At 39.9% G+C, this 22,906-nt stretch overlaps 1 protein-coding gene across 6 annotated transcripts in view; it reads right to left on the bottom strand.

The window, feature by feature from the left end:
- Window positions 1-3,897: 3,897 nt before the first annotated feature.
- The window catches only part of LOC123870800 (myotubularin-related protein 3), a 66,760-nt gene continuing 47,751 nt past the window's right edge, over window positions 3,898-22,906 (bottom strand). For 5 of the 6 annotated variants that reach the window (XM_045914248.1, XM_045914246.1, XM_045914245.1 and 2 more), the window contains 17 exons: window positions 17,822-18,017; window positions 16,555-16,694; window positions 15,477-15,654; window positions 14,838-15,034; window positions 14,264-14,456; window positions 13,568-13,753; window positions 12,988-13,158; window positions 12,653-12,782; window positions 12,283-12,385; window positions 11,867-12,014; window positions 10,891-11,166; window positions 10,205-10,511; window positions 9,531-9,698; window positions 8,961-9,181; window positions 8,702-8,797; window positions 8,030-8,244; window positions 3,898-7,576 (listed from right to left, as the gene is read on the bottom strand). In XM_045914248.1, coding sequence (XP_045770204.1) covers window positions 7,477-7,576; window positions 8,030-8,244; window positions 8,702-8,797; window positions 8,961-9,181; window positions 9,531-9,698; window positions 10,205-10,511; window positions 10,891-11,166; window positions 11,867-12,014; window positions 12,283-12,385; window positions 12,653-12,782; window positions 12,988-13,158; window positions 13,568-13,753; window positions 14,264-14,456; window positions 14,838-15,034; window positions 15,477-15,654; window positions 16,555-16,694; window positions 17,822-18,017 — 3,025 coding nt within the window. In that variant the 3' untranslated portion in view covers window positions 3,898-7,476. The remainder of the gene's footprint in view (window positions 7,577-8,029; window positions 8,245-8,701; window positions 8,798-8,960; window positions 9,182-9,530; window positions 9,699-10,204; window positions 10,512-10,890; window positions 11,167-11,866; window positions 12,015-12,282; window positions 12,386-12,652; window positions 12,783-12,987; window positions 13,159-13,567; window positions 13,754-14,263; window positions 14,457-14,837; window positions 15,035-15,476; window positions 15,655-16,554; window positions 16,695-17,821; window positions 18,018-22,906) is intronic. The other variant, XM_045914247.1, reaches the window with a different exon arrangement.

Raw genomic sequence — 22,906 nt, 5'->3', positions numbered from 1 at the left:
AATTTAAAAATTTGTACACTTTTTATTTTATAACTTTGTTACGCTTTTAATTAGTTACCTACTAGTCAATCTTATCAAATGTATGCAACGACTGAAACTTTATTATTAGTTAATGCGATACAGTTGTTTGTTATTTGTTAATGCAATAATTGAGCAATTATTAAGTATTAATTGTTGTTTATACTTAGTTACACTAGAAGATACACGTGAATTCGTCCGCGTGGTATTAGGTTTTTAGAATCCCGTGGGAACTCTTCGATTATCCGGGATAAAAAGGAGCTTATGCCAGACTCTGGTATGCAACTATTTCTTAACAAATTTCATTAAAATTGATTCAATGGATCTGACGGGTGGGCCTTTAAGAATCCCGTGAAATTTTCTGGGATAAAAAGCAGCCTTTCCGTCTCTGGGATGTAAGCTAATTCTGTACCAAATTTCATCAAAGCCGGTTAAAGACATACAGAAAGCCAGACATACTTTCGCATTTATAATATTAGTTTGGATCATATGAATAAAAATCAAGAACAGAACAAAAATACTATAGGTATTGTATAAACATAAGGTAATCATTGTGACTACCGAAATAACTAACAGGTACCTACTTTACAACTTTTATAGTACTTTCATAGTTATACTCCCAGTCTTAATTTCCACTCTGGCCAAAAAAATACTTGTGAGGATTGTCCCTCTTTTGCACAGGGCCTAAGAGAATTTATACATGCAATTTCAGCAGCAGTGTCCACAAACAATAAAACTTGCTAAAGTCTGCTATAGCTACACAACATAGAAGTTTTTTAATAGTTAACCTAGTTTTAACTAGGGGTTGGAAAAAAGTTTAAAAATGTATTTTTTTTTAATGTTTATTAGCTATTTTTTAATAAAACAGTTTCAGCTCTGGTTTTGACACAACATTGTAAGTGCCTTGTCAGAGCTATAATATTTTAGGCGCATCTCCACAGGCGAGGGAATCTCGACGAGTCCGACCAACTATCTATCGTCGGCGATAGTAACGCCCTGTGGAGATTGGCCTATAAGCGTTGTATGGAATTTGGTGGCTCGGCGATTCTCTCGTCCGTCGAGATGGTACCTCATTGCTAGTGGACACTTCGCTAGAACTGAAATAGGTATATCCTTATTTACGTGTTCCTATTCTATGTATAAAATATTTTTACTGGATACTATTTACTATTATCCAAGAAAATTAAAAATTAATGTTAATAAAACTAAGTGTTTTTGTTTTCTTTGTAATATTAGTTATTTATTTATAATGCCCGCAGCTTCGCCCGCATGGATTTAGGATCTGAAATCCAGTGGGAACTTTTGATTTCCCAGGACAAAAGTAGCCTGTCCGTAATAGCCCATCCCCGGGATGCAACGTATTTCTGTACCACGTAAAAACATTTAAACGGATGATCCTTTAAAAATCCCGAGGGATCACCAGGATTTAGGAATGCAATTCCTTACAGCATCAGAGTTGAGGAGTTGGGTCCTCGAGGTCAACGACAAAGTCTTTACTTGGTACAGATACCTTCAATATCAATCAATTTATAACCGACAGTTTCTAAATCCCATCAGTATTGATGGTGAGATCCCCCGCAGCATCAGGATTGAGGAGTTGGAATCCAATTTTTTTATGAAACAATGTCACAAAGTTCCTCTATCGATTAAAAAAAAAATTACGCGAATCGGTTCAGAAATCTCGGAGAACTGGTGTACATAGGTAGAAAAACACAACTCCCTTTTTGAAAGTCGGTTTATAAAGTAGCCTATGTTACTCCCTGGCCAATTCTTTACTTGTCTGTGAAAATCCCGTCAAAATCGGTTCGGCCGTTCCAAAGATTAGCTTTTTCAAAAGGACAGACAAAAATTTTAAAAACGTGATTCCGTTATGGTATCGTTCAAATAACCATGAGCTTAATATGAGGTAGTTATTTCGAAATTACAGACAGACACCAATTTTATTTATTAGTATAGATACTCAATACCGGTAATACACTTGTAGGCCTCCACTGGACAGCACGTGTAGTCAAATTCTAGTATTTTGTGTGGTAGTAGAGTACTTTAGTTTTCCTTAGTTAGCCGCAGACATTTTCTGAAAGAAACGCGTAAGCGATGCGATTTACCCAGCGTCTTAGGCCTTCTGGTGTTAGGTTTTATTCGTCGTATCGTGATTTCATTGCAAAAAGTATGTCCAAGTATTGAAGCGGCCTCAACAGAGTTTGAGCTTGGAATCACAGTTGCGTGGCATTTGAATATGTGCGAAGCTAACAATATGTAGTCGCTCTATTTCTATGGATGTTAATGATAACTTTCGAAAAAAAGAATTGCAGTCGCTCTGGGTCTCATGAACTTATTTGATTTGAAGTTCAAATGTAACTTCTAGTCCTATCCGAAAAGCGACCAAATCGCCAATTGCTGATGCTAAAGGCTCCATATTATGTGTGCTTTGAAGATACAAGATAAGTGAGTAATGAACAAAAGGAAATCAAATAAAATACGTCCCAAAACTAAATATGCTTTATTTCACATTATGTCATCCATTGGTCACAAACAAGTTTGCACTTTGACAAAGAAATTAAAGTTACTCCGAGCTTCATTCTGTATAAAATATATGCAATTATAACAATTCCTGCTGACAAACAAAACACTCCTGACTCATCATCAGTCCACTTTACAAAAAAATCGTCTAGACATCAATTTATGATATAATAAATCAACAAAAAATCGAATTAAAACAATGTAAGTATAAGATACATAAAGTGAAGAATATGAAGTTTATTTTGTGCAAAAAGAAAATAAATTCACAGATTGATGTCAAAACGATTAACACATTCGAACCCTTAATTACAGACGTTAGGAAATCTTAATTCTTTTCAGATAAAAGGACTGCTGCATGTTGCACGATTTCCGATAAAGACCAATTATTTCAAACTATTACTGATTATACCACATTTAATTAAGTTCACAGTGAATTTTGACACAGTTTATTTTTAAATTGCCATGGATTTTATTTTATTGCTTATCATATTACAAAAGGCTATTACAAGTATCCCATGTTATTCGCATACACCTATCAAAATTATTGTTATCAACAATAATCAAATAAAATCAACGAGTACGCACCGCGACTGTTAAATCACCATAAATTTATTGTGTATTAACATGTTTTAAACTCTTATATTATTATCATATAAAAATTATCATCAATATCACAAATAAAATATAAAACTCGTAGTAATTACTAATTCGTGGGTAAATCGGATATTCGGTTATACATATAGCAATTTAACGATGCTTAATGTCTAAAATCTACAGCTCAAAAATTTGTGATATTATATTATTGAAACCTTTCGAATTTAATTTCGATATAGTCTTATTTTATATTAACAATACGGCATTAGCGTTTAAATATACAAAGCAAGTAGGTAATAGGTATATAGAAACACAAACTTCAATATACAAATAATATAGACTTAATAAAGTCGAGCATTCGATAAACTTTAGGAAGTGTCTAGACAACCATAAACCGACGTTTGATTAAATCATAAGGCCCCAAGAGAAGCTACTAGTTTAATGAAAGTTGACTGTTTTTGAGGGCTCCGTATCTCAAAAGGAAAAACGGAACCCTTATAGGATCACTTTGTTGTCTGTCTGTCCGTCCATCCATCGTGTCTGTCAAGAAAACCTATAGGGTACTTCCCGTTGACCTAGAATCATGAAATTTAGCAGGTAGGTAGGACTTATAGAACAAGTAAAAGAATAAATCTGAAAATCGTGAATTTGTAGTTACATCACAGAAAAAAAAAAATTAAAATGTGTTTTAATTTTCAAAATAAGATAACTATACCAAGTGGTGTATCATATAAAAAGGGCTTTACTTGTACATTCTAACTGATTTTTATTTATTTTTAAGCATAATAGTTTTTGATTTATCGTGCAAAATGTCGGAAAAAATACCCGAATACGGAACCCTCGGTCCGCGAGTCTGACTCGCACTTGGCCGGTTTTTTAGATCGGCTACACCAGAAGACTCGCTCTGTCGCCTCTTCAATCAGCCCACCTTCGCTTCGCTAGTCCGCTCGGCCTCGTAGGCTCCCTTCATTCAGGACCTTCTTTGCGAGCTTCTGGTTTCGAGCTTTACATAAACACTCTAGGGGATAGGACACTTCCATTAAAAATTGAACCTTAATTGTTGCGTCATGAACGAATTTTAAAAGCTAATAAAAAACTTGTGGCCGGATATTTTTTATTATAGAACAACCGCTTGTCGACATTTAGACACTTCCTAAACTTTAAGCAGCGAACTTTTTAACTAGAAAATAGTCAACAGGTTTGATTCTACAGCGGCATACATCTTTTACACAATGTGCGAGGAAACAAATAAAAAGTTTATACGTCATTTGTAGTACCATTTCCTGTGTAAATACTTACCTACTATTTTCTTTTTAATGCTGCATTTCAAGTTCGATGTCGAATCAATAAAGTAATTTACAATGTACAGACGGATTACACACGGTAAAGCTAGTAGTATTTCGAAACTTTTGATTTATATATTTTCAAGTAAATAATGGTAGTAGTTATACGATTAATAAAATGATACCGTGAGTAAAAGTTCTATCAGCGAGTACCGTCATTGTATCTAGCCACGAATTATCTAACAGTTCAGTCTATAGTGGCTACGACAGTACGGCTGCCGTTCAAAAACTAAGTACAATACTACCACTTTTTTAAGTAACGCCGATATACCTGCGCAGAAATCTTATTTTTGGATGGCGCGAAAATATCTCAGCCATACATAGCGGCGACGTGGTTGTTGCCTACGGCGCCATGTTTTGTACGCGCGAATTAGGAGCGAAATAGCGCGAGTCTATTGTTCTTGTGTTTAAAATCTTAACGTGAAGCAATAAGGTCTGTATTTCATTGGTGTACATTCGGTTTTAGTCGGCGTTAGGTTGCATTTTTCTGCGCAAACGAATTTTACCGATACGACTTATAAAAATGGTAGTGCTGTAAACGAAGACATTAGAACAAAAAAAAAATATCAGACTTCACACTATGGACATTTCCTAACAACATTCTCTATCCTTTTCTATCACAAACTCACCGATATCAACACCAGTCTCATTTTTGTTTTATCATTTGTTTCAAATAAACATCCGATCCAACATATCGAAATAGAGATGTATTGCGATTTAATATGGACCTTATTTGAGAAGAAAATAAGATGCATATTATCGTCAAAGCTTTCTCAATTTTTTTATATTATAAGGGATGAAAATTTCACACATAACCTTCTAGACTACGTTCCAAGATTCCGCTATCCGCTGCCTATATTACTATATCATATATTTCTCAATACATAACATAGATAAATATGAATATGTAAGTTATAAAGTTGGAGTAACCTGTGATGATATTATGAAAAAAAATCTGATCAAACATTCGCATTCTTAAAAAAAATAACAAAACAATATTAAAAGCCACGTTTAACAAAGCAGGCTGACTAGTATAATTAAATTGATGTCTTGTAAATGTGGACTTTTTGTTGCTAGTACACACGAGCTAGAATTCAAATGGACTTTTCAGTGTAACCAACTGTGTTGTACACAATCCCTAAACTAATATGACATGTCTAAATGTATTGTCATCCCTTTATAATGCTCCTCTTGGAAAAGGATAGCAGTAGATTTAGATAAGTCAATTTAGTTTAGTTTAGATTTTGTACAACAGAATTGGCAAGTTATTTGGTTAAAATTAATTCACTCTTCGCGGCACCAAGTCAGTCCACACTTATTGTTTCTATTTATTGAATGTAAAACAGGTTCAAAATATCTTACAATATTTTTCATCAACTTACACTGTATAATTTTGGCAGAGCAAAAGCCAAGTGCGCAAATTTTAGTAGTCAATAGAGTCATTTAATATAGGAAACTGTGATGAGCCTAGTAGGTACATATGTGACTAATTCTGTTATACACAATCTCTAAACTGAAATGACAGGCCTAATGCTATCCCTTTCACAATGCTCTCTACCGTAAAGGATAAGACCTGTCAATTTTGTTTTGTACAGCTGAATTACCACAATGGGCCAGTAAACTTAGTGAAAGTTCAACGACCACCTTTCGAATATTTTCCGTTTGCCTTTTCTATATAAACATTTGGCGCAATTCGCCATTTTTAAAGAATGAAATTGGCATTTAGACAATGTGTACTAAAGCCATACCTTTTTCAATAATGAAATATGCTTCTTTTTTTAGGCGCAAGATTAAATTAGAGTTAATTTAAAAACAGCTTTTGTTCTAGTTTAAAAAAATTTTTTCATACAAAATAATTAATAATAATTAAAGAAAAATAAAATTCAGTCAATGATGGGAGATGACTTTAGATGAAAAATAAAGGTATAAAGTGAAAAATAGGGCGAAAGTGTACGCACTTGGCTTAATCCGACATTTTAAGTTAACAGTTATTTGTATTAGCGCTAAATTGTAACATTAGAATAGCTTCCTAACAGTTCAAGCTGAGACACTTTTAATAAATAGCAACTTATACACACAGTTCAAATAGCTGACGGACTTTCTATAAGGAATAATATTTTACATCTCTGTACAACCTTGATCTTAAATTTTATTTCCAGAACAATGAAGTCAATTTTATTTTAGAGACAAGTAAGAATATTGAATATAAATAATTAATCAATCAATTCAGCACAATTAATATCCAGTAAAAATTTATCACCAGTACTAACCAAGTACAGTCCTAATAAGTTTTTACTTTGCACTTTATATAACTCAATCGTCAGTATTATCAACATAGATGATCCATTAATTACGCCATATTTCTAATTTTTGTAATTCTATTTCCCGCCACAGACACATTGCAGAACCCGGCAGGAATAATTACAAAACAAAACGACCTTTACGAAAAACCAATCGGCGGCTAGTAGAGCGTCGTCTCTGTCACTCATATCTAAGTACAAATTGTGTTTTGTTGATGACTCGTCAGTCTCACAACAGAGATATGGCCAGAGACAACACTACGACACCGTGGTCGTCGACAGCTATCGATTATTATTATCTCTTTCCTGCCGGGTGTTGTATTATGTTGTGAATTAGGAGTGGGTATGAAACGCTCTGTTATTTTATCGTGTGACGCAATTAATGGACACTCACAGGCCTCGCAAAACTTCTAGCACGTTGAATCGAATTTATTGCAAGGTTGGCTTGCGCTTAGCGGCAATCATGCTTAATAAAAAGCAAAGATGAGGTCTATGTTGGAGCCTTGAAGGTACATATTTAGGTTATATCTAAGCCGAAGGGCATTCTACACCTTAGCTTAGTTCCAATTGGGGCTCAGAACGTGCTAGAAGTTTGGCGCGATATCTGCGTACAGGAAAGTGAAAAAATGAGAGCAAGGTCGGTAGTAGCAAGTGTAGCGGGGCAGTCGAGAGGTGCGAGGGGCCTAGGGCGCGAGGCGCGGTCACCGCAGCGCGCGGCAGCGGCGGCACACGCGCACGGCGCCCATGTCGCCCCACGGGCTCATCTCCGAGCACGAGCCGCAGAAGATGCCGCCGCAGCGCCTGCCAAACACATACAATTGAGTATATTTTTATCTCGCTGAAGCCCGCGACTTCGTCCGCGTGGATTTAGGTTTTTCAAAATACCGTAGGAACTCTTTGATTTTCCGGAATAAATAGTAGCCTATGTGTTAATCCAGGGTATAATCTATCTCCATTCCGAATTTCAGGCAAATCCGTTCAGTAGTTTTTGCGTGAAAGAGTAACAAACATACACACAAACTTTCACCTTTATAATAATAATAATTAGTATATTAGTGTGAAGTGTGATACAAAAGGAGAAACTGACTAAGCAACATACAGATCAAACCGCTCCGTCTAGAAACTTGAGTAAGTTTTCTATACAACGTAGACCCTAATTTATTAAGAAACGCTTTTCAGAAATTCTATTCGAGCCAAGTAGGGGTGAATCAGGCGCCGCCGTCGCTGATTGGCTCTAAGGGTAACGAGTCTCACCGGCAGTGGTGGCGGCGCCGCGCCAGCCAGAATTGATTGCGGCAGTGCTGGCAGCGAGGCGCGGCGCTGTCGGGCAGCCACAGCACGCCGCGCGCCTCCTCGCCCACCTCCACCTCGGACGCGCTGCCACTGCTGCTGCCGCTCGCCGCGCCGCTGCTGCTGCCGCTGCGCAGGCTGCGCCGAGCGGTGCCGTTCCCGTTGGTGTTGCCCGCCGCCTGCAACGTACGGTCGACCTCAGAATTCGAGTAGCAATTTCGCGCAACTATTGCATCAAAAACCAGTCGCACTTATGACGTTTTTCTATAAACACGCCACACACATTGTGTACGTTGATTAGGTGCTAAAGGACTTACTATGACTGTACATTCTATATGTCATTTGGTGTGGATAGGAGTGAGCCGAGACGCAAGCTACGTGCAGTTAAGTACCGTCACTGCCACATGCTACTGCAGTGTATTGATGGATGAGAAGCAGGTGGGAAGTTACTAAGCGCGAGTGCTAAGTGATATCTTGTGGTGCGACTCTCGTGATAAATAAATGTTCTATAGGTACATGGATTCTGATAGATGGAAAAGGGCAGAATGTTTTTTTCAATAATAAAGCAATTTTCGAGTAAGTGGGAGAAAAGTAACATTTATACCAGGCAAACATAAGATTACACACGAGTCGTACCTGTGCGTGCGGGGGCAGCGGCGGCGGGGCGGGCGACGCGCGGCGCAGCGCCTCGCGTGCTTCACGCAACTGTCCTCGTAAATCTTCTACCACTTTCTATGGGATAAGTTTACACTTATTAGACCTTTAGAAAATTATTCTGAAAGGAGCAGTAAGTTTCCATTTGAGTACATCGCTTATTTTTATCGAAATACTTAATTATTAAAAAAATCTCTAGCGCGACGTATCGTGTGGTGGAGTATTATTGGTGTGGACTCACCTTCTGGTAGAGTATGATCTGGTGCAGGCGTGCCTGCAGCGGGTCGGCGGCGGGCGGCAGGCCGTCCAGCGAGTCGGCGTGCGTGCGCGCGCCCGCGCCGCACACGCAGCGCACACGCGTCGCGCCCGCCTCGCCACCGCCCTCGCCGCCCCGCGCGCCCGCGCCGCACGCGCCACACCAGCACGCGCTGCTGGACGATGACGGCTCCGTTGCACTACCTCCTAAATAATATATGATTCATTAAGTGGTGACCGCCTAGGCCCTAGTCGATAGGACGTCGGCTTCTTATTGGGAGGGTCGGGAGTTCGGATTCTTATTGAATTCTTCAAAAAATAAAATAATAAATCCGACAGCCATCTTAGATTTTAGAATGGATGTTATTATCTGAATGCCGAAAACCTTGGAAATGACACTCAGTCATAATCAACTACACAACAACACAGTTACCTACAAAGAGGGCGATCAGGGCCTGGTGAGATCACGCCTTTGAGCTCTATACCAGGGTTATCAAGAGTGTTTTCCTCACTCACTGCTTATGCACATGTTGTTCTGGTGTAAAGTACGGCTTACCGCTTCCGTTCCCGTTGGCGCAGACGCAGGTGCAGTGCGGGCACGCCTGGCAGGGCGCGCGGCGCGGCGACGCGGGGCACAGCGTGAGCTGGCTCGCCACGCGCGTGCTGCAGCTCGCCGCGCCTTCACCCTCGCTCTCTGAGCTGGCGCCGCTTGACGACGCACCACCTATGTTAATAATATTTATAATGTAACATTATCAAGTAAGAACAGAGCCTTATCCACAAGTTCAGTCTCTCAGCGTGCTATGGAGTGGGCTATGTTGGGGATCTCTCCAAGGGACAAAATTCGTAACAAGGAATTCCGTAGACGAACCAGAGTGACCGACATAGCTCAGCGAATTAGCCAGTTGAAGTGGCAGTTCAGTTTCGTGTCTAAATTCTTATTTGGCATTTACGTTTATAAACTACGAAACATGCCGTAATATTTAGAAATTATAAAAACAGAACAGTTTTACCCTCTGCTAAATACCATTGCAACCCGCGATTGGGGTATATTATTATTTGTCATATGCAGGTGCACCTTGACCATACTGAAACTTTTGTAATATCCCGAGATACTTCCGAGATATTTAGATCTGCTACACCAAGCGTGTGTATAGAACTTATGATAATAATAAATTGCATGACAATATTAGATGAATATTTTACAAGGTTAAATAAAGGCTAACTCACCATTCAAATCAACTGCCAAGAACTTGGTAGCAACATCTTCCAAGCCGTTGACAGCACCATTGCTCACTTGGTTCACTTCCCTGTTGTGGTTCGTCAGTTCGTTCACAACGTTGTGGTTGACCACATCACCCTCCGTGGAGTTGTGGTTGTCTACGGGGATCTCCTGCAGCCGAAGGGTCGCAGGTTCGAGGCGGTTCTGGGGAGAGTTCTCCGGGATGTCGAAGCCCGTGGACGATTGGTTACTGGACTCCGATATGGATCGCCACGTTATGCTTATGTTTCGCGTCCTTGCGGATTCTCTTGCTGCCTGTGGGATTAGCTTACATTTATAATGTTTATCAATTATAAAAATTGGCAGTCACTAGGGATGGCCAAGAGAAGAGAATATCTAAAACTATGAAGTATCAGTGGTTTTTTTTTTTATATTTTCAAAACTATTGTATATAATTTTTTGATAAAAAATTATAGAGGTATTTTTCGAACATGCATATCATACTTATTGCAACACATATACTATGTATTATCATTAGCATTTCAGTGAATCGACCTAAGGTCGCTTTAGAGGACAGGGTCTCAATCTGTACCTAATGTTATTTGTGTAGATACTAGATACATGGGAAACGTAAACATGAACAAATAAAAAAAGAAAATCTGTGCTGAATTTCTCAAAAATTTCATACACTTACCTCGGCCATGCCTATAACATCAGTGTAAGTGTCGCATACGAAAACCGGCGGTTCCTCAGGCGTATCCACGTCCGCCACTCGAACACTGTCCGCGATATCGGCTTCCCCATTCACTATCACGTGGTTCGATCCCATAGCGATGGGAGTAATTTCAGGCTTATCCTCTTCCAGCGTGGCCGTGGGCTCGGCCACTATTTCGCGTTCTAGTGATGACGAGTTGCTGGTGATGTCCCGCAATCGATTGTTCTCGAAGTGGTCAGGATGTAGGCCGTCGACCTTAAAACGGTGTATAGTGTTAATAGAATATATTTTAATTCAAGTAAACTTTTACATGTGCTTTTGAATCGTCAAAATAATTTACCACTGGTTCGGAATGCCGTTCGGTGAACCAATGATAAACTCGGCGGTTGCTCTTTTCAAGTGTTAAATTTATAATAATATGCCATACTATACAAGCAATTGCAGCCCCGTCGCGCAATGTTGTTTAGTTTTTGAGCTTAGCATTGATAGGTAGTATTCAAATATACCCTCTATTTGTAGGGTACCATACTACAACCAGAAACCCTTTTTAGTTCCGTGCAGTCAATCTATGTATTGATTTGGTACAGATTAAGAAACATGTAACCGCTACTACATAATTATATTGTATCTTCAAATTTTGAAAAAAAAAAAATCTCCTGAATATGTATAAAATATCATTGAGTGGGACTTCCTTGAAAAGATCCTTCCTTTAAGTCATCGAGTTTTCTCACACACGTACATACACGCACGTACGCAAACACACGCACCTAAAATTTAATAAACCCCTTATTTCTTTGTGTTAACTCTTATCTCTTTATCTCTCTGATAAAAGATAAGAATTACGCGAGTGCCGTCGGAGGTATATTTTTCCCAGTCACATGATCAAATGAGCCCAACCTCCTATTCTATACACACACAACACACACGTAGCCCCACACACACACACAACACACACCTGGTCCGTGTCAGTGTCGGTATCAGCACGTAGCTGGTCCACGCCGCTGTCTGTGAGTGCGGAGCGCAGCGGTTCTGTGCGCACGCTCGCCTCGCTCTCGCGCTCGCTGTCCACGGCGCTTGTGCCATTCACTGCCAGCGACAGCTTCCTGTGTAATCCATACATATCATGAAATTCTTTAGCATGTCTGACTGTTTGTCTATCATCGTTTTATGGCCCATACACTTAACCGATTTCGATGAAATTGCTTGCATTCCAGGGACGGACATAGGCTGCTGTTTATCCCGGAAAATTAAATAGTTCCCACGAGATTTTTAAAACCTAAATCTATGCGGACAGTTGTCTATCTAATACTATCATCATTTGCCATTTATAAGATACAAATTGAGAATCACTATTATAGGAATAAAACTTACATGACATCAGGCGCCAGGCTGGGATCGCTACATCGTCTTTGTGCTGTGCGTTTCTCTCCCTCAGCTAACAGATTATCACAGGATCTAGTTTTCGTCATTAAACCTAAAAAAAATATATATTTTAATCGACTTACAAAACGGGGAGGTTCTTAATTTGGTGCGTTTTTTGTTGTTGACTTAAAGATTTGAACAGTAGATAAGTAATAAATCATAAAATAAATAAATACAAAAATAAATTCATAAATGTTATATTTTAACTGACTTCCAAAAAGCCGCGCAACACGAACATGAAAGGAAGCTAGAAATGGACAAAGATGAAGCGTATCTCTCTAATTAATAGAAATACACACGTTACAGCAAGTTAACTTACCATTGTGGTGAGGCGAAGGCGCAGGCGCGGGCGGCGCGGCGGCCGGTTCGCGCGCGGCGGGCTCGCGCTCGCCGCGCGTCAGCCCCCACCACACCTGCATCGTGCGCACGCTGCACTCCGGCCATATCACCTGCGGCAAACAAAAATTGTTGCGTGTACGGTCGGCCTCAGGATTCGAGTAGCGATTCCGCGTAACTATTGCATCAAAAACCTATCGCACTTATGATTATGACCTTTTTCTATAAGCACGCCACACATACCTAACGCATGTGCGTAACCGTGCCACGCGAATATGATCATTAAGGTGCTACACGACTTATAGCCTTTGACTGTACCTGGTCATGCTGCAAGTGCGGCGAGTAGAGGTGGTTCCGGTAGGCGGGCGCCTGCAGCAGATGCCACACCTGCGCCGTGGTGTCGGCCGCGCGGCACTCGGCGCGCTCGCGGCTCGTGTTGCACAGGAACGTGCCGAACATGCACGAGTGTACGTGTGTAGCCAGCTTTATCTAAAACAACAAATTTACGCAACGTGAGTTATAAAGGATAATACAGTGCGATATGGATCTTTTGGCGCGTGGCAAAAATCGGAACTAACGCCGCCATCTTGTGATATGTCACGCTGTCCCCTTATAATATGTGGTGTTGCTAAGCAAAAAATCTGAATTTCACTTCACACTTTTATTACTAGTAGTGAATAGCCTGATAAAGTATGCCTCGTTAGAGTTCAGGATGGGTTCGCCCATATTCAGTTTCGAATAGTTATCGTTAAATTTTTAGGTTCTGGATAACTTAGGGGTTTAGCTGAAGCCCGGTATGATTGTGTTTTAAGCATTTTTTTTTGGTTATATTATTATTTCACTTAACTTCAGTTACAATATTCATACCTAGGTTGTAGTAAATAGTGAATAGCCTCACCAGATAGGCCTCGTTGAACTCGAAGCTCCACGGGTACTGCACCATCATCTGGTATACGACGTGCAGCCACTGCAGGAAGATGGGCGAGCGCTCGTTGGGGTCCTCCGCGCCGAACTGGTGGCCACACCGGTCTGCAAACTTGTGCCCAAAGTCGAGCCACTCCCTTTCGACGAGTATGCGGAAACCCTGGAACAAATAAAATATTATAAACTCATAGATAGACGATTGCTTGTGACTTCATCCGCATAGACTTTTTTCTTTATCTATTTAGGGATTTTTATATCTAAATACATGTCCCATTATAATCTAAGTACATGAAATCAAGACTTAAATTTTTGAAGAATGTTTACCAAGACTAATATTCCCACGACTAAGTGTAGAGCTTGTGCTAGGAGTACGTTGGTAGGTTTGGACCGCCAACTGAATAAATAATATATAAAGTGATGAATTGTTGTGTTTCGATTGGACTCGTCTCGGCGAACCTAGTAGATGTCAGCCTTTTTTTAAATTGCGAGATGGCTTGCGCTTGGCAACAATCATGCTTCATAAAGAGCAATGATGAGGTCTAGGTTGGAGCGCGCTTGCCTAGAAGATGCCTATTCACACTTGCCTTGAAGCCATACGTAGCAGGAAATACGGACGCGGGAAGGGCATTCCACACCTTAGCGGTTCATATCAGAAACGTTTGAGGGTTACCTGCAGCGTGCGGTAGTAGGGGTCGAGGATGAGCTGCGCGGCGGCCACGAGCTGCGGCGTGCGGTCCCAGCCGTCCGAGCAGTGCACGAGCACGGGCCGGCCCGCGTGCGCCGCGCGCGCCACCGCCACCGCCGCGCGTAAAACGCCGCACACGTACTGCGGCCACAACGTGCGCTCCAGGTTGCTGTGCCAGCTGGACAAAAATCTTCAATGAACGGACTAATTTGTATAAAAGCCGTGATAAACACTACTTTGTTCAGGGAGTCGAGCGAACGTAGTGCGCTCTCTTACACAATTGTATAAAAGCTGATGGTATCTGGTCTGGTCTGGTGGGAGGCTCCGGCCATGGCTAGTTACCATCCTACCGACAAGCCGTGCCGCCAAGCGATTTAGCGTTCCGGTACGATGCCGCGTACAAACCGATCAGGGGTATGAGTTTAATGAACCTACCATACACCTTCTAAGTTAGCTCGCTTGCATCTTAGATTGCATCATCACTAACCAGTTAACACCAGGTGAGATCGCAATCAAGGGCTAACTTGAATGCGACCGGAAAGAGTAACACAGGACTGACTTGGGCTGCTCCGGCGGCTCGGCGGCGAGGTCCCGCATCTGCTGGAAGCTCTTGCGCACGTGGTGGATGTTGGGCAGGCTCATGAACTGGATGTCCGCGGCCGGGTAGTACTGCGCGCACTCACAGCCGCCGCCGCGCGCGCGGTTCGTCACCGCCGATGCGTACGAGCGCGCGTCTACTATCAGCAGCTTGAGTTGCTGCAATCAAACAGAATAATTATATCATATGAATATTACAGGCAAAAAATGATGAAAGTGACTAAAACATATTTTAAGAAAATAAAACATACTTTTGAGAAAATTCGATTTTTGATCACTTCAAGTAGCCAGACATATGCAATGATATGAATATTTACAATTTTGAAGTGAAAAAAACTGGATTTTAAATTGAAGCCTATATTTATTAAGAGAGTTAAAAAAGGAGTCACTATCGCTGTGCTGATGCCTATAAAACGCTCTATAGCGGGATGTGATAGAATTCGCGATCTTTTTCGCGGTTAAGTGAACATGGGTACATATCATTTGCAAATAATGAAACCTCACCACATTTCGCGCATAGCTCTCTTTTGACTTCAGCCACAAAGTGAACTTCACGTAACCGCCAAGAAGATTTTACGGGGACTGTAAATGTGTATCTCACTTTGTTAGGAGTGGGTCGGTCCTGGTTGCAGGCGGAGACGAAGGCGGCCAGCAGGCGCTCGTCCTCGCCGGAGCGCCAGCCGAACCAGCCCACCTCGGGCTGCGACGAGCGCGCGATCACCGCGCCCGAGCCGCGGTGCCGCCACACAACGGCGGGGATGCGACGCATTGCGCGGAACCTGCCACATACCAAATTATTCACATTAACTAGCCTTTACTTTACTACTAGATGATTTTTTGCGTAGTTATAGGTTTTCTTAAATCCTGTGGGAACTCTTTGATTCTCTCTTTTTTCATCGGCAGAAATAACAGACTATGTCCGTCTCCGAGAATAATATATTTTTTGATAAATAACAATATAGATAAATAACAATATAGATAAATAACAATATAGCTAAATAACTTTGCGACAGATCACCATATAGATTGATTAATTATATTATTAATCTAAAGCATTAATTGTATGCAGAAGGATTTTTTAAAATTCTTTTATTCAGATAATTTGTATCTGATACAAATTAGCCCCCTGAACCCAATCAGTTTTTTAGGCAGTTTTTTATTAAACCCATACTCCTTTGGTTCTGCACGGCATTGTGTTGGAACGCTAAATCTTTTGGCGGCACGGCTTTACCGGTAGGGTGGTAACTATCCACGGCCGAAGCCTCCCACCAGAATAGACCAGTAGAAATTATAAAATTCCGAACCCCTGCCAGGAATCAAACCCGGGACCTCCCACTAATAAGACCACAGCGCGTACCACTGCGCCAGGGAGGATCTGGGAGTCCATGGCATTACTATCACAACATAACCTTTATTTTACTAAAAATCTGATTATTCTCAGCAATTAGCAATACACAGAGACAGGCTATAAGATTACCCAGCTCTTGCTGTGAGGTTATTACTCGTGCCAGCAAAAAAAAACCAATCGAAATTAAGCAACCTACGACGCTAATCATTCCATCTCACTCAGATACATATAATGTATAAGTGAGAGGGAATGAATGATTAACATAACCTTTTTCGATTAGTTTCACTATCGGCACGAGTGTGGTACTTAGGGGAGTATATAAATATCTTACCTCGCGACGGAGTCTAGATCCTCGTCGCAGATGGAAGCAGGCACGATAAGCAGCGGTGGGTAGGAGGGACATAACTTGTACTCCGAATTTACGGCCGTCACACGCCACGCGCCTTTAGTGGTGAAACCGAGCCTCTCCAACTGGAAGAAAAGAAGTTTTATTTAGTTTTTCATTTGATTTTTCTGGGATAAACTGAAGCCTGTGATGACGTATGGAGCAGAAACGTGGACACTGACAGTTGGCCTCGTCCACAAACTAAAGGTCGCTCAGCGCGCTATGGAGCGAGCTATGTTGGGTATTACTCTCAGGGATAAAATCCGGAACGAGGAAATTCGCAGAAGAACAAAAGCGACCGACATAGCTCAAAGGATTAGCAAGCTGAAGTGGCAATGGGCAGGTCATGTCTGTCGCAGAACCGACGGCCGATGGGGCAGACGTGTTCTGGAGTGGAGACCGCGTACCGGTAAGCGCAGTGTGGGACGACCTCCTGCCCGCTGGACCGATGACCTGAAGAAGGTGGCGGGGAGCGGGTGGATGAGGAAGGCGGAGGACCGTGTTTGGTGGCGCGATCTTGGAAAGGCCTATGTCCAGCAGTGGACGCATACAGGCTGATGGATGGATGGATGGATGGAAACTGAAGCCTATGTGTTAATTCAGGGTATAAGATATGCTACTATCTCCATTCCTTTCAGCCAAATCGGTTCGCTGATTGTGGCATAAAGAAGTAACAAAAATTCTTTCAAACAGCCACATTTTCACATTTATAATATTAAGTGAAATTCTATTATTTTATCTGTAATATGTAAGTGTAGTAAACTAAGATAAATACATAATTCTTAAGTATAAAAAATAAAATATATTCATAGCGGGCAGTGCTTTGTTGCGATGCACCTTTGACCTAATGATAATGTCATTACTTTGGTGATAAGTGTGAGTAAGTTTGTGATACATTGGTATTATTTTTAAACAAGTATCGCGAGTTATTACATAAAAGTATTATGAAGATGAAGCTGAAATCGGGAACATTATTTAACTTCAACGGCAATGCAATATTATAATTAGATGGAAGTGTCTCATTATGGAGCCGTATGGAGGTCATAAGGAACTCTTCAAAAACTTAAATTGATTTCATTTCTGGCTAATAAGTTTAAAAGCTCGGTTTTTTATCTTTCTTTTGAGTCTTAAGCGTCAAACGGTTCAAAATCGGACTACTCCTAGCACAAGCTTGATTGGAAGGAAAAGAGGAATATATTTTTTTAAAAATCACCTCAGGTCCGAACCAACTTCGTTGCGGCGCGTGCGATGCCCGCATGAGTGCTCTGTGGACGGACGTCGGGGGCTGCTCCTTGGCCCAGGCTGCGTACGCCGCGGCGAAGGTCTCTTGCAGGGAGCTGATAGGTACTAAGGCCATGTTCAGTCTTCTCCACCATTCTATGCATTGCTCGCCTGTGTTAAATGTACATCTGGAAAAAATACATCAAGTTACAAGATTGTGAACTGTTCTTTATTTCTTTATTGAGGATCTTACTGTTCTATTGTTGTTATTTATTAAGGAATAACCGAGAACCATGAATGTATAGATAAAATTGGAATGAGTACTCCTAATACTTACTTCAAGCAAATACATTTAAAAAAAATTGACCACATAAAAAGAAAGAACAGTGAATACACTGAACACAACACCTTGAACTCAATGGGCAATGTGGCCAATGTGTATCATTTTTGATACACACTGTATTAACAACCATGTGCAAAAATGATCCTCTGGTGGTGAATGTGTATCTCACCATCTGATGATCCTTTTAGTATGGATTTTATTTACTTAAATTCAAACAAAAATACTGTCTACAGCAGCAAAGATTTTATTGTCTTGATTTGCGATTTGTAAGCACGGTCAATAAACTTTGGCGACACAACAAGCATTGAAAATGCTCACTTGAATGCTGAATTGCTAAAACTGAATACTTTTTACAAATACGTATCGTATACATTTTATCGCGTCACTGCATATTTTGTGTCAGCAATTGTGATTCATTTTGTTTCGCATTTCTATTTCGTCGCTTTGGGTATTATGGCACAACCTGGTAAGAAAAGAGGCTCCGTGAACTTGGCACCCGACTTCAAAAATTGTAAAATTTTTTTTTGCGTATCGATAGCCTTTCGTATGTAGTTGATTGTAGTGAAACGTTTTTCGTTTGTAGTAATTTCAAAAAAAAATTATAATGAAAAAAAAAATGGTCATCCCCCGAAATTTGAAATTCAAGATTTTTCCAATTGATTCTCATAGATAAACGTTAGTAGTGGATTGTAGTGGAATTCTTTTCTCAAAAAGTTAAATAGAAAAAAAATAAAAAACATTTTTTTGTTTTCTTCTGGGCAATAAGTCCCGTTTTAAGGGTTCTACGGTTACTACAAACGAAAGGATAGATAGAGGAAGGTTGCTAGAGGTTTGTAGTGAACGAATTTTTGTTTGTAGTTACAAAAAAACCTGTCTTCCATAGGTTTATTTGCAAAATCTGGTTTTTTCGTTCCCTTCTGGGCATAAGTCCCGTTTTAAGGCTTCTATGGTTACTACAAACGAATGGATAGACAGAGCAAGGTTGCTAGAGGTTTGTAGTGAACGAATTTTTGTTTGTAGTTACAAAAAAACCTGTCTTCCATAGGTTTATTTGCAAAATCTGGTTTTTTCGTTCCCTTCTGGGCATAAGTCCCGTTTTAAGGCTTCTATGGTTACTACAAACGAAAGGATAGATAGAAGAAGGTTGCTAGAGGTTTGTAGTGAAAGAATTTTTGTTTGTAGTTACAAAAAAACCTGCTTTCCAGAGGTTTATTTGCAAAATCTGGTTTTTTCAATCTTTTTTGTCCACAAGTCCCGTGTTAAGGCTTCTATGGTTACTATAAACGGAAGGATAGACAGAGCAAGGTTACTAGAGGTTTGTAGTGAACGAATTTTTGTTTGTAGTTACAAAAAAACCTGTCCTCCAGAGGTTTGTTTACAAAATCTGGTTTTTTCGTTCCCTTCTGGGCATAAGTCCTGTTTCGAGGGTTCTATGGTTACTACAAACGAATAGATAGACAGAGCAAGGTTGCTAGAGGTTTGTAGTGAACGAATTTTTGTTTGTAGTTACAAAAAAACCTGTCTTATAAAGGTTTATTTGCAAAATCTGGTTTTTTCGTTCTCTTCTGGGCATAAGTCCCGTTTTAAGGCTTCTATGGTTACTACAAACCAAAGGATAGATAGAAGAAGGTTGCTAGAGGTTTGTAGTGAAAGAATTTTTGTTTGTAGTTACAAAAAAACCTGCTTTCCAGAGGTTTATTTGCAAAATCTGGTTTTTTCAATCTTTTTTGTCCACAAGTCCCGTGTTAAGGCTTCTATGGTTACTACAAACGGAAGGATAGACAGAGCAAGGTTACTAGAGGTTTGTAGTGAACGAATTTTTGTTTGTAGTTACAAAAAAACCTGTCTTCCAGAGGTTTATTTGCAAAATCTGGTTTTTTCATTCCCTTCTGGGCATAAGTCCCGTTTTAAGGCTTCTATGGTTACTACAAACGAAAGAATAGATAGAAGAAGGTTGCTAGAGGTTTGTAGTGAAATAATTTTTGTTTGTAGTTACAAAAAAACCTGCTTTCCAGAGGTTTATTTGCAAAATCTGGTTTTTTCAATCTTTTTTGTCCACAAGTCCCGTGTTAAGGCTTCTATGGTTACTACACAAACGGAAGAATAGACAGAGCAAGGTTACTAGAGGTTTGTAGTGAACAAATTTTTGTTTGTAGTTACAAAAAAACCTGTCTTCCAGAGGTTTGTTTACAAAATCTGGTTTTTTCGTTCCCTTCTGGGCATAAGTCCTGTTTCAAGGGTTCTACGGTTACTACAAACGAATGGATAGACAGAGCAAGGTTGCTAGAGGTTTGTAGTGAACGAATTTTTGTTTGTAGTTTTAAAAAAACCTGTCTTCCATAGGTTTATTTGCAAAATCTGGTTTTTTCGTTCCCTTCTGGGCATAAGTCCCGTTTTAAGGCTTCTATGGTTACTACAAACGAAAGGATAGATAGAAGAAGGTTGCTAGAGGTTTGTAGTGAAAGAATTTTTGTTTGTAGTTACAAAAAAACCTGCTTTCCAGAGGTTTATTTGCAAAATCTGGTTTTTTCAATCATTTTGTCCACAAGTCCCGTGTTAAGGCTTCTATGGTTACTACAAACGGAAGGATACACAGAGCAAGGTTACTAGAGGTTTGTAGTGAACGAATTTTTGTTTGTAGTTACAAAAAAACCTGTCTTCCAGAGGTTTGTTTACAAAATCTGATTTTTCGTTCCCTTCTGGGCATAAGTCCTGTTTCGAGGGTTCTATGGTTACTACAAACGAATAGATAGACAGAGCAAGGTTGCTAGAGGTTTGTAGTGAACGAATTTTTGTTTGTAGTTACAAAAAAACCTGTCTTCCAAAGGTTTATTTGCAAAATCTGGTTTTTTCGTTCTCTTCTGGGCATAAGTCCCGTTTTAAGGCTTCTATGGTTACTACAAACCAAAGGATAGATAGAAGAAGGTTGCTAGAAGTTTGTAGTGAAAGAATTTTTGTTTGTAGTTACAAAAAAACCTGCTTTCCAGAGGTTTATTTGCAAAATCTGGTTTTTTCAATCTTTTTTGTCCACAAGTCCCGTGTTAAGGCTTCTATGGTTACTACAAACGGAAGGATAGACAGAGCAAGGTTACTAGAGGTTTGTAGTGAACGAATTTTTGTTTGTAGTTACAAAAAAACCTGTCTTCCAGAGGTTTATTTGCAAAATCTGGTTTTTTCATTCCCTTCTGGGCATAAGTCCCGTTTTAAGGCTTCTATGGTTACTACAAACGCAAGAATAGATAGAAGAAGATTGCTAGAGGTTTGTAGTGAAATAATTTTTGTTTGTAGTTACAAAAAAACCTGCTTTTCAGAGGTTTATTTGCAAAATCTGGTTTTTTCAATCTTTTTTGTCCACAAGTCCCGTGTTAAGGCTTCTATGGTTACTACAAACGGAAGGATAGACAGAGCAAGGTTACTAGAGGTTTGTAGTGAACGAATTTTTGTTTGTAGTTACAAAAAAACCTGTCTTCCAGAGGTTTGTTTACAAAATCTGGTTTTTTCGTTCCCTTCTGGGCATAAGTCCTGTTTCAAGGGTTCTACGGTTACTACAAACGAATGGATAGACAGAGCAAGGTTGCTAGAGGTTTGTAGTGAACGAATTTTTGTTTGTAGTTTTAAAAAAACCTGTCTTCCATAGGTTTATTTGCAAAATCTGGTTTTTTCGTTCCCTTCTGGGCATAAGTCCCGTTTTAAGGCTTCTATGGTTACTACAAACGAAAGGATAGATAGAAGAAGGTTGCTAGAGGTTTGTAGTGAAAGAATTTTTGTTTGTAGTTACAAAAAAACCTGCTTTCCAGAGGTTTATTTGCAAAATCTGGTTTTTTCAATCTTTTTTGTCCACAAGTCCCGTGTTAAGGCTTCTATGGTTACTACAAACGGAAGGATACACAGAGCAAGGTTACTAGAGGTTTGTAGTGAATGAATTTTTGTTTGTAGTTACAAAAAAACCTGTCTTCCAGAGGTTTGTTTACAAAATCTGATTTTTCGTTCCCTTCTGGGCATAAGTCCTGTTTCGAGGGTTCTACGGTTACTACAAACGAATAGATAGACAGAGCAAGGTTGCTAGAGGTTTGTAGTGAACGAATTTTTGTTTGTAGTTACAAAAAAACCTGTCTTCCAAAGGTTTATTTGCAAAATCTGGTTTTTTCGTTCTCTTGTGGGCATAAGTCCCGTTTTAAGGCTTCTATGGTTACTACAAACCAAAGGATAGATAGAAGAAGGTTGCTAGAGGTTTGTAGTGAAAGAATTTTTGTTTGTAGTTACAAAAAAACCTGCTTTCCAGAGGTTTATTTGCAAAATCTGGTTTTTTTAAACTTTTTTGTCCACAAGTCCCGTGTTAAGGCTTCTATGGTTACTACAAACGGAAGGATAGACAGAGCAAGGTTACTAGAGGTTTGTAGTGAACGAATTTTTGTTTGTAGTTACAAAAAAACCTGTCTTCCAGAGGTTTGTTTACAAAATCTGGTTTTTTCGTTCCCTTCTGGGCATAAGTCCTGTTTCGAGGGTTCTATCGTTACTACAAACGAATGGATAGACAGAGCAAGGTTGCTAGAGGTTTGTAGTGAACGCATTTTTGTTTGTAGTTTCAAAAAAACCTGTCTTCCATAGGTTTATTTGCAAAATCTGGTTTTTTCGTTCCCTTCTGGGCATAAGTCCTGTTTCGAGGGTTCTTTGGTTACAACAAACGAATGGATAGACAGAGCAAGGTTGCTAGAGGTATGTAGTCAAAGTGTA

This window comes from Maniola jurtina, chromosome 13 (assembly GCF_905333055.1).
Source record: "Maniola jurtina chromosome 13, ilManJurt1.1, whole genome shotgun sequence".
NCBI lineage: Eukaryota > Metazoa > Arthropoda > Insecta > Lepidoptera > Nymphalidae > Maniola > Maniola jurtina.
Note: the sequence above shows the minus strand (reverse complement) of the source record. Positions and strands in the feature narration are given on the sequence as shown.